This window comes from Rhinichthys klamathensis, unplaced genomic scaffold (assembly GCF_029890125.1).
Source record: "Rhinichthys klamathensis goyatoka isolate OS25496 unplaced genomic scaffold, OSU_Roscu_1.1 h1tg000377l_1, whole genome shotgun sequence".
Taxonomy (NCBI): Eukaryota; Metazoa; Chordata; class Actinopteri; order Cypriniformes; family Leuciscidae; genus Rhinichthys; species Rhinichthys klamathensis.
The window spans coordinates 23,885-37,500 of record NW_026606884.1 but is presented as its reverse complement, the minus strand read 5'-3'; the positions used below and the strand labels follow the sequence as shown (position 1 = coordinate 37,500).

At 42.1% G+C, this 13,616-nt stretch overlaps 2 protein-coding genes across 4 annotated transcripts in view; both read right to left on the bottom strand.

Moving 5' to 3' along the window:
• acadsb (acyl-CoA dehydrogenase short/branched chain) overlaps positions 1-190 on the bottom strand; it is a 21,656-nt gene extending 21,466 nt beyond the window's left edge. For 2 of the 3 annotated variants that reach the window (XR_008803795.1, XM_056233775.1), the window contains exon 1: positions 103-190. Coding sequence is in view for 2 of the 3 variants with exons in the window: in XM_056233775.1 (XP_056089750.1) it covers positions 103-132 (30 nt within the window). In the remaining variant the exon portion in view is untranslated. The remainder of the gene's footprint in view (positions 1-102) is intronic. The other variant, XM_056233776.1, reaches the window with a different exon arrangement.
• The window catches only part of LOC130069719 (L-seryl-tRNA(Sec) kinase), a 35,053-nt gene continuing 21,581 nt past the window's right edge, over positions 145-13,616 (bottom strand). The window contains exons 7-8 of the mRNA XM_056233783.1: positions 2,002-2,181; positions 145-182 (exon numbers count right to left, since the gene is read on the bottom strand). Coding sequence (XP_056089758.1) covers positions 145-182; positions 2,002-2,181 — 218 coding nt within the window. The remainder of the gene's footprint in view (positions 183-2,001; positions 2,182-13,616) is intronic.

The following is a 13,616-nucleotide window of genomic DNA, read 5'->3' as shown; positions in this document are numbered from 1 at the left end:
ATATGATGTTATGTCTGCGCTCAGTGTCGGGCGTGCTGTGTGCTGAGGCTTTAACATCGAGCGTGTTGTTGTTAGTTTGTTCTGTTGTCTGTAGTTTCTGACCTGTCGCAGCATTCTGAGCCCGGGCGCCATTTTGGCTCTGCGTCACTCTCTAAAGAGTCCGGGGGAAACAAGCAGCGGAACTCACGGAAAACGGCACAAACACATTTATTTTACAACTTTAACAAACCCACAAATGCCATTTTACTAGTAATAATCTATAATAACATCCGTAAATTAGTAAAATAATCCTGGCGCTACTTATCGTCTGAAATGTATTTATCACAAACTGGAACCAACTGGAGATTCGTCAAAAGGATCATCGGATACATTTATTAAATAATACGCATTATAATTTATGCATTGTATATATTTCAGAAATTATACTCGACTTGGGGCTCATTGAATTTATTGCCAATTACATAATTCATATTTCCTTATACCTATCATTGTTTTGAAAAAATAAAATGTTAAGACAGAATAATGCATGTTTACAAATCAAACATACAAGTGTTTGTGACTGATGCATTGAAAACATTTACAGTATTTAGAAACCCAGTTGTCAGAGGTCATAAATTATGGATTTCAGAGTTCCTCGTGTGTGTGTGTGTTCCTCATGTGTGTGTTCCTCATGTGTGTGTTCCTCATGTGTGTGTTCCTCAGGTGTGTGTTCCTCAGGTGTTCCTCAGGTGTGTGTTCCTCAGGTGTGTGTTCCTCAGGGGTGTGTTCCTCAGGGGTGTGTTCCTCAGGGGTGTGTTCCTCAGGTGTGTGTTCCTCAGGTGTGTGTTCCTCAGGTGTGTGTTCCTCAGGTGTGTGTTCCTCAGGTGTGTGTTCCTCAGGTGGTCCTCAGGTGTGTGGTCCTCAGGTGTGTGTTCCTCAGGTGTTTCTCAGGTGGTCCTCAGGTGTGTGTTCCTCAGGTGGTCCTCAGGTGTGTGGTCCTCAGGTGTGTGTTCCTCAGGTGTGTGTTCCTCAGGTGTTTCTCAGGTGGTCCTCAGGTGTGTGTTCCTCAGGTGGTCCTCAGGTGTGTGTTCCTCAGGTGTGTGTTCCTCAGGTGTGTGTTCCTCAGGTGTGTGTTCCTCAGGTGTGTGTTCCTCAGGTGTTTCTCAGGTGGTCCTCAGGTGTGTGTTCCTCAGGTGTGTGTTCCTCAGGGGTGTGTTCCTCAGGTGTTTCTCAGGTGTGTGTTCCTCAGGTGTGTGTTCCTCAGGTGTGTGTTCCTCAGGTGTGTGTTCCTCAGGTGTGTGTTCCTCATGTGTTCCTCAGGTGTGTGTTCCTCATGTGTGTGTTCCTCAGGTGTGTGTTCCTCATGTGTGTGTTCCTCAGGTGTGTGTTCCTCAGGTGTGTGTTCCTCAGGTGTGTGTTCCTCAGGTGTGTGTTCCTCAGGTGTGTGTTCCTCAGGTGTTTCTCAGGTGGTCCTCAGGTGTGTGTTCCTCAGGGGTGTGTTCCTCAGGTGTGTGTTCCTCAGGTGTGTGTTCCTCAGGTGTGTGTTCCTCAGGTGTGTGTGTTCCTCAGGTGTGTGTGTTCCTCAGGTGTGTGTGTTCCTCAGGTGTGTGTGTTCCTCAGGTGTGTGTTCCTCATGTGTGTGTTCCTCAGGTGTGTGTTCCTCATGTGTGTGTTCCTCAGGTGTGTGTTCCTCAGGTGTGTGTTCCTCAGGTGTGTGTGTTCCTCATGTGTGTGTTCCTCAGGTGTGTGTTCCTCATGTGTGTGTTCCTCAGGTGTGTGTTCCTCAGGTGTGTGTTCCTCATGTGTGTGTTCCTCAGGTGTGTGTTCCTCAGGTGTGTGTTCCTCAGGTGTGTGTTCCTCAGGTGTGTGTTCCTCAGGTGTTTCTCAGGTGGTCCTCAGGTGTGTGTTCCTCAGGGGTGTGTTCCTCAGGTGTGTGTGTTCCTCAGGTGTGTGTGTTCCTCAGGTGTGTGTGTTCCTCAGGTGTGTGTGTTCCTCAGGTGTGTGTGTTCCTCAGGTGTGTGTGTTCCTCAGGTGTGTGTCTCAGGTGTTCTGACAGAGTCTGGCGTGTGCGGCGCTCGAACGCCAGCAGTTCCTCCTCAGGGAAAAGAGGACGGTCCTTCTTCAGATCCTGCAGGAACCGAGTCTTCATCTCGTTCAGCTCTTTAGCGAGAGCCTTCAGCACATCTGGAGACGCCTGCGCTTCTGTGGGACAGCAGAACCCAAACACATCACACACACTCTGAACACACACATCTCACACACTCTGAACACACACACTCTGAACACACACCTCACACACTCTGAAGAAACACACATCACACACACTCTGAAGAAACACACATCTCACACACTCTGAACAAACACACATCTCACACACTCTGAAGAAACACACATCTCACACACTCTGAAGAAACACACATCACACACACTCTGAACACACACATCTCACACACTCTGAACACACACACTCTGAACACACACCTCACACACTCTGAAGAAACACACATCTCACACACTCTGAAGAAACACACATCTCACACACTCTGAAGAAACACACATCACACACACTCTGAACACACACATCTCACACACTCTGAAGAAACACACATCACACACACTCTGAACACACACATCTCACACACTCTGAACAAACACACATCTCACACACTCTGAAGAAACACACATCTCACACACTCTGAAGAAACACACATCTCACACACTCTGAAGAAACACACATCACACACACTCTGAACAAGCACACATCACACACACTCTGAAGAAACACACATCACACACACTCTGAACACACACATCTCACACACTCTGAAGAAACACACATCACACACACTCTGAACACACACATCTCACACACTCTGAACAAACACACATCTCACACACTCTGAAGAAACACACATCTCACACACTCTGAAGAAACACACATCTCACACACTCTGAAGAAACACACATCTCACACACTCTGAAGAAACACACATCTCACACACTCTGAAGAAACACACATCTCACACACTCTGAAGAAACACACATCTCACACACTCTGAAGAAACACACATCTCACACACTCTGAAGAAACACACATCACACACACTCTGAACAAACACACATCACACACACTCTGAACAAGCACACATCACACACACTCTGAACAAACACACATCTCACACACTCTGAACACACACACTCTGAACACACACATCTCACACACTCTGAAGAAACACACATCACACACAATCTGAACAAACACACATCACACACACTCTGAACAAGCACACATCACACACACTCTGAACAAACACACATCTCACACACTCTGAACACACACACTCTGAACACACACATCTCACACACTCTGAAGAAACACACATCACACACACTCTGAACACACACACTCTGAACACACACATCTCACACACTCTGAAGAAACACACATCACACACACTCTGAAGAAACACACATCACACACACTCTGAACACACACATCTCACACACTCTGAAGAAACACACATCTCACACACTCTGAAGAAACACACATCACACACACTCTGAACAAACACACATCACACACACTCTGAACACACACATCTCACACACTCTGAAGAAACACACATCACACACACTCTGAAGAAACACACATCACACACACTCTGAACACACACATCTCACACACTCTGAAGAAACACACATCTCACACACTCTGAACAAACACACATCACACACACTCTGAACAAGCACACATCACACACACTCTGAACAAGCACACATCACACACACTCTGAACAAACACACATCACACACACTCTGAACAAACACACATCACACACACTCTGAACACACACATCTCACACACTCTGAACAAACACACATCTCACACACTCTGAACAAACACACATCTCACACACTCTGAAAAAACACATCACACACACTCTGAACAAACACACATCACACACACTCTGAACAAACACAGATCACACACACTCTGAACAAGCACACATCACACACACTCTGAACAAACACACATCTCACACACTCTGAAAAAACACATCACACACACTCTGAACAAACACACATCTCACACACTCTGAACAAACACACATCACACACACTCTGAACAAACACACATCACACACACTCTGAACAAACACACATCACACACACTCTGAACAAACACACATCTCACACACTCTGAACAAACACACATCACACACACTCTGAACAAACACACATCTCACACACTCTGAACAAACACACATCACACACACTCTGAACAAACACACATCTCACACACTCTGAACAAACACACATCACACACACTCTGAACAAACACACATCTCACACACTCTGAAAAAACACACATCTCACACACTCTGAACAAACACACATCTCACACACTCTGAACAAACACATCTCACACACTCTGAAGAAACACACATCTCACACACTCTGAACAAACACATCTCACACACTCTGAAGAAACACACATCACACACACTCTGAAGAAACACACATCACACACACTCTGAACAAGCACACATCACACACACTCTGAACAAACACACATCTCACACACTCTGAAAAAACACACATCACACACACTCTGAACAAACACACATCACACACACTCTGAACAAACACACATCACACACACTCTGAAGAAACACACATCACACACACTCTCTGAACAAACACACATCTCACACACTCTGAAGAAACACACATCTCACACACTCTGAAGAAACACACATCTCACACACTCTGAAGAAACACACATCACACACACTCTGAACAAACACACATCACACACACTCTGAACAAACACACATCTCACACACTCTGAAAAAACACACATCACACACACTCTGAAAAAACACACATCACACACACTCTGAAGAAACACACATCACACACACTCTGAAGAAACACACATCACACACACTCTCTGAACAAACACACATCTCACACACTCTGAACAAACACACATCTCACACACTCTGAACAAACACACATCACACACACTCTGAACAAACACACATCACACACACTCTGAACAAACACACATCACACACACTCTGAACAAACACACATCACACACACTCTGAAGAAACACACATCTCACACACTCTGAAGAAACACACATCTCACACACTCTGAAGAAACACACATCTCACACACTGAAGAAACACACATCTCACACACTCTGAACAAACACACATCACACACACTCTGAACAAACACACATCTCACACACTCTGAAAAAACACATCATACACACATCTCACACACTCTGAACAAACACACATCACACACACTCTCTGAACAAACACACATCACACACACTCTGAAGAAACACACATCACACACACTCTGAACACACACACTCTGAACACACACATCTCACACACTCTGAAGAAACACACATCTCACACACTCTGAAGAAACACACATCACACACACTCTGAACACACACATCTCACACACTCTGAAGAAACACACATCTCACACACTCTGAACAAACACACATCACACACACTCTGAACAAACACACATCACACACACTCTGAACAAACACACATCACACACACTCTGAACAAACACACATCACACACACTCTGAAGAAACACACATCTCACACACTCTGAAGAAACACACATCTCACACACTCTGAAGAAACACACATCTCACACACTGAAGAAACACACATCTCACACACTCTGAAGAAACACACATCACACACACTCTGAAGAAACACACATCACACACACTCTGAACACACACATCTCACACACTCTGAAGAAACACACATCTCACACACTCTGAAGAAACACACATCACACACACTCTGAACAAACACACATCACACACACTCTGAACACACACATCTCACACACTCTGAAGAAACACACATCACACACACTCTGAAGAAACACACATCACACACACTCTGAACACACACATCTCACACACTCTGAAGAAACACACATCTCACACACTCTGAACAAACACACATCACACACACTCTGAACAAGCACACATCACACACACTCTGAACAAGCACACATCACACACACTCTGAACAAACACACATCACACACACTCTGAACAAACACACATCACACACACTCTGAACACACACATCTCACACACTCTGAACAAACACACATCTCACACACTCTGAACAAACACACATCTCACACACTCTGAAAAAACACATCACACACACTCTGAACAAACACACATCACACACACTCTGAACAAACACAGATCACACACACTCTGAACAAGCACACATCACACACACTCTGAACAAACACACATCTCACACACTCTGAAAAAACACATCACACACACTCTGAACAAACACACATCTCACACACTCTGAACAAACACACATCACACACACTCTGAACAAACACACATCACACACACTCTGAACAAACACACATCACACACACTCTGAACAAACACACATCTCACACACTCTGAACAAACACACATCACACACACTCTGAACAAACACACATCTCACACACTCTGAACAAACACACATCACACACACTCTGAACAAACACACATCTCACACACTCTGAACAAACACACATCACACACACTCTGAACAAACACACATCTCACACACTCTGAAAAAACACACATCTCACACACTCTGAACAAACACACATCTCACACACTCTGAACAAACACATCTCACACACTCTGAAGAAACACACATCTCACACACTCTGAACAAACACATCTCACACACTCTGAAGAAACACACATCACACACACTCTGAAGAAACACACATCACACACACTCTGAACAAGCACACATCACACACACTCTGAACAAACACACATCTCACACACTCTGAAAAAACACACATCACACACACTCTGAACAAACACACATCACACACACTCTGAACAAACACACATCACACACACTCTGAAGAAACACACATCACACACACTCTCTGAACAAACACACATCTCACACACTCTGAAGAAACACACATCTCACACACTCTGAAGAAACACACATCTCACACACTCTGAAGAAACACACATCACACACACTCTGAACAAACACACATCACACACACTCTGAACAAACACACATCTCACACACTCTGAAAAAACACACATCACACACACTCTGAAAAAACACACATCACACACACTCTGAAGAAACACACATCACACACACTCTGAAGAAACACACATCACACACACTCTCTGAACAAACACACATCTCACACACTCTGAACAAACACACATCTCACACACTCTGAACAAACACACATCACACACACTCTGAACAAACACACATCACACACACTCTGAACAAACACACATCACACACACTCTGAACAAACACACATCACACACACTCTGAAGAAACACACATCTCACACACTCTGAAGAAACACACATCTCACACACTCTGAAGAAACACACATCTCACACACTGAAGAAACACACATCTCACACACTCTGAACAAACACACATCACACACACTCTGAACAAACACACATCTCACACACTCTGAAAAAACACATCATACACACATCTCACACACTCTGAACAAACACACATCACACACACTCTCTGAACAAACACACATCACACACACTCTGAAGAAACACACATCACACACACTCTGAACACACACACTCTGAACACACACATCTCACACACTCTGAAGAAACACACATCTCACACACTCTGAAGAAACACACATCACACACACTCTGAACACACACATCTCACACACTCTGAAGAAACACACATCTCACACACTCTGAAGAAACACACATCACACACACTCTGAAGAAACACACATCTCACACACTCTGAACAAACACACATCTCACACACTCTGAACAAACACACATCACACACACTCTGAAGAAACACATCATACACACATCTCACACACTCTGAAAAAACACACATCACACACACTCTGAACAAACACACATCACACACACTCTGAACAAACACACATCTCACACACTCTGAACAAACACACATCACACACACTCTGAACAAACACACATCACCAGAGCCGGACAGTAACGGAGTACATTTACTTGAGTACAGTACTTAAGTACAATTTTGAGGGATCTGTACTTTACTCGAGTATCATTTTTGGGGAGTACTCATGACTTTACTCAAGTACATTTGAGAGGCAAATATTGTACTCTTTACTCCAATACATTTCTATCCATAACCGTGAGTACACGAGTAAAAAAAAAAAAAAAAAATCTCGGAAACCCTCAATTTGTTGTTTCCCTCTCAAACGTGATTGGATTGTGCAGGCGCCACTGATTGGGACAGCCTATCAGCAATCACTTTCAGCTTTCCGCCAAAGTCAACTCCATGGTCAGATTTTATATTACACATTAATGTAAGCAAAGCATTTGGTTTGATGTTCTTGAGTATGTGGTGTGTTTAACACAGTCAGGTTCAAATGTGGCAGTGGCGTAGCCACGAGGGATTTCTGATTTCTTAAAAAAAAAAACTTTAGGAGGCAAAATATATTTTTACTGATTATGTGAATTACACTGCGCAAACCAAAGTAGGCTACTACCCAGCGAATGAAGAAGGGTTGGCGCTCAGTCTCCAGAGTACATAAAATATTCATTTTGTTTTATTTTATTTTTCCGGTTTGCATTTATGAGGAAAAAACAATGTTATGGACGTGTTCTCCGTTACGGACGTGAGCGCTCTGAAAGCGGCATAAAAAATGCTTTAAAACTTTCACAGAGACCTCAAACAGAAAACACAAAACCTTTCTTTAACCTGAATTTCGTTTTGATTTAATTGTATCTTAATTTTAATCAATGTTTCATCAACCAATTGCCTGGGTTTAATAAATAAGAAGTAAATAGCAGACGATAGATAAGAAACGGAGGCGCCGGCCTGTGAACTGGATCTCGTCTCATAAATGAACCGAAACTGAGTGTATAAGGTAGCCTACTTGCCTCTCACAGACATGTCTACTTTTAAACAGAAAAATTCAAAACGAAAGAAAACAGACTACAGACTGCTCTCTGCTTATGTAATCCGTATGAAATGTGCATTTCTCTCTGGCGTGTTCACTACTGAAGATCGCGAGTCAGCATCGTCAACTTCATCTAGCCGACACTGACAAAGAAAACACTTGTTTATTAACAAGTGTTTATTAATAAACAATTAAAATATCTCCTTGCTATATTTTACATATTCATAATCATTCCTTTTGCCGGTTCTTTGTGACAGCTTTTAGGTGCTTTATTGGCAGCGCCACCCTTACATGTGGTGTGTGTGTGTGTGTGTGTGTGTGTGTGTTGTCCCCGCATTTAAAGATGGGGACCCCCCAAAAATGTAATTAAATTAAATAAAGCAACATGGTAAAAAGATGAAAATGACTTGATTTTACTTTCAATTCCTTTTACATTCTCCAAGGTATTAACATTAACATTTTTCATAACTCCATGTAGGACGTTTCTGTGCATTAATGTAAGCACTGTGGCAGTAGATTAGTAATGCAATATTTAGAAAATCTACTCTTGTACTCTTGATACTCAAGTACTTTTAAAAACAAGTACTTTAGTACTTTTACTTAAGTAGACATCTGAATGCAGTACTTTTACTTGTACTTGAGTAAAATTTAGCAAGGGGTATCTGTACTTTTACTCAAGTAACAAAGCTCTGTACTCTGTCCGCCTCTGCACATCACACACACTCTGAACAAACACACATCACACACACTCTGAACAAACACACATCACACACACTCTGAACAAACACACATCACACACACTCTGAACAAACACACATCACACACACTCTGAACAAACACACATCACACACACTCTGAACAAACACACATCACACACACTCTGAACAAACACACATCACACACACTCTGAACAAACACACATCTCACACACTCTGAACAAACACACATCACACACACTCTGAACAAACACACATCACACACACTCTGAACAAACACACATCACACACACTCTGAACAAACACACATCACACACACTCTGAAGAAACACACATCTCACACACTCTGAAGAAACACACATCTCACACACTCTGAAGAAACACACATCTCACACACTCTGAAGAAACACACATCTCACACACTCTGAAGAAACACACATCTCACACACTCTGAACAAACACACATCACACACACTCTGAAGAAACACACATCACACACACTCTGAAGAAACACACATCTCACACACTCTGAACAAACACACATCACACACACTCTGAACAAACACACATCACACACACTCTGAACAAACACACATCACACACACTCTGAACAAACACACATCACACACACTCTGAACAAACACACATCTCACACACTCTGAACAAACACACATCACACACACTCTGAACAAACACACATCTCACACACTCTGAACAAACACACATCACACACACTCTGAACAAACACACATCTCACACACTCTGAAAAAACACACATCTCACACACTCTGAACAAACACACATCTCACACACTCTGAACAAACACATCTCACACACTCTGAAGAAACACACATCTCACACACTCTGAAGAAACACACATCACACACACTCTGAACAAGCACACATCACACACACTCTGAACAAACACACATCTCACACACTCTGAAAAAACACACATCACACACACTCTGAACAAACACACATCACACACACTCTGAACAAACACACATCACACACACTCTGAAGAAACACACATCACACACACTCTCTGAACAAACACACATCTCACACACTCTGAAGAAACACACATCACACACACTCTGAACAAACACACATCACACACACTCTGAACAAACACACATCTCACACACTCTGAAAAAACACACATCACACACACTCTGAAAAAACACACATCACACACACTCTGAAGAAACACACATCACACACACTCTGAAGAAACACACATCACACACACTCTCTGAACAAACACACATCTCACACACTCTGAACAAACACACATCACACACACTCTGAAGAAACACATCATACACACATCTCACACACTCTGAACAAACACACATCTCACACACTCTGAACAAACACACATCACACACACTCTGAACAAACACACATCACACACACTCTGAACAAACACACATCACACACACTCTGAACAAACACACATCACACACACTCTGAAGAAACACACATCTCACACACTCTGAAGAAACACACATCTCACACACTCTGAAGAAACACACATCTCACACACTGAAGAAACACACATCTCACACACTCTGAACAAACACACATCACACACACTCTGAACAAACACACATCTCACACACTCTGAAAAAACACATCATACACACATCTCACACACTCTGAACAAACACACATCACACACACTCTCTGAACAAACACACATCACACACACTCTGAAGAAACACACATCACACACACTCTGAACACACACACTCTGAACACACACATCTCACACACTCTGAAGAAACACACATCTCACACACTCTGAAGAAACACACATCACACACACTCTGAACACACACATCTCACACACTCTGAAGAAACACACATCTCACACACTCTGAAGAAACACACATCACACACACTCTGAAGAAACACACATCTCACACACTCTGAACAAACACACATCTCACACACTCTGAACAAACACACATCACACACACTCTGAAGAAACACATCATACACACATCTCACACACTCTGAAAAAACACACATCACACACACTCTGAACAAACACACATCACACACACTCTGAACAAACACACATCTCACACACTCTGAACAAACACACATCACACACACTCTGAACACACACATCACACACACTCTGAACAAACACACATCACACACACTCTGAACAAACACACATCACACACACTCTGAACAAACACACATCACACACACTCTGAACAAACACACATCACCAGAGCCGGACAGTAACGGAGTACATTTACTTGAGTACAGTACTTAAGTACAATTTTGAGGGATCTGTACTTTACTCGAGTATCATTTTTGGGGAGTACTCATGACTTTACTCAAGTACATTTGAGAGGCAAATATTGTACTCTTTACTCCAATACATTTCTATCCATAACCGTGAGTACACGAGTAAAAAAAAAAAAAAAAAATCTCGGAAACCCTCAATTTGTTGTTTCCCTCTCAAACGTGATTGGATTGTGCAGGCGCCACTGATTGGGACAGCCTATCAGCAATCACTTTCAGCTTTCCGCCAAAGTCAACTCCATGGTCAGATTTTATATTACACATTAATGTAAGCAAAGCATTTGGTTTGATGTTCTTGAGTATGTGGTGTGTTTAACACAGTCAGGTTCAAATGTGGCAGTGGCGTAGCCACGAGGGATTTCTGATTTCTTAAAAAAAAAAACTTTAGGAGGCAAAATATATTTTTACTGATTATGTGAATTACACTGCGCAAACCAAAGTAGGCTACTACCCAGCGAATGAAGAAGGGTTGGCGCTCAGTCTCCAGAGTACATAAAATATTCATTTTGTTTTATTTTATTTTTCCGGTTTGCATTTATGAGGAAAAAACAATGTTATGGACGTGTTCTCCGTTACGGACGTGAGCGCTCTGAAAGCGGCATAAAAAATGCTTTAAAACTTTCACAGAGACCTCAAACAGAAAACACAAAACCTTTCTTTAACCTGAATTTCGTTTTGATTTAATTGTATCTTAATTTTAATCAATGTTTCATCAACCAATTGCCTGGGTTTAATAAATAAGAAGTAAATAGCAGACGATAGATAAGAAACGGAGGCGCCGGCCTGTGAACTGGATCTCGTCTCATAAATGAACCGAAACTGAGTGTATAAGGTAGCCTACTTGCCTCTCACAGACATGTCTACTTTTAAACAGAAAAATTCAAAACGAAAGAAAACAGACTACAGACTGCTCTCTGCTTATGTAATCCGTATGAAATGTGCATTTCTCTCTGGCGTGTTCACTACTGAAGATCGCGAGTCAGCATCGTCAACTTCATCTAGCCGACACTGACAAAGAAAACACTTGTTTATTAACAAGTGTTTATTAATAAACAATTAAAATATCTCCTTGCTATATTTTACATATTCATAATCATTCCTTTTGCCGGTTCTTTGTGACAGCTTTTAGGTGCTTTATTGGCAGCGCCACCCTTACATGTGGTGTGTGTGTGTGTGTGTGTGTGTGTGTGTTGTCCCCGCATTTAAAGATGGGGACCCCCCAAAAATGTAATTAAATTAAATAAAGCAACATGGTAAAAAGATGAAAATGACTTGATTTTACTTTCAATTCCTTTTACATTCTCCAAGGTATTAACATTAACATTTTTCATAACTCCATGTAGGACGTTTCTGTGCATTAATGTAAGCACTGTGGCAGTAGATTAGTAATGCAATATTTAGAAAATCTACTCTTGTACTCTTGATACTCAAGTACTTTTAAAAACAAGTACTTTAGTACTTTTACTTAAGTAGACATCTGAATGCAGTACTTTTACTTGTACTTGAGTAAAATTTAGCAAGGGGTATCTGTACTTTTACTCAAGTAACAAAGCTCTGTACTCTGTCCGCCTCT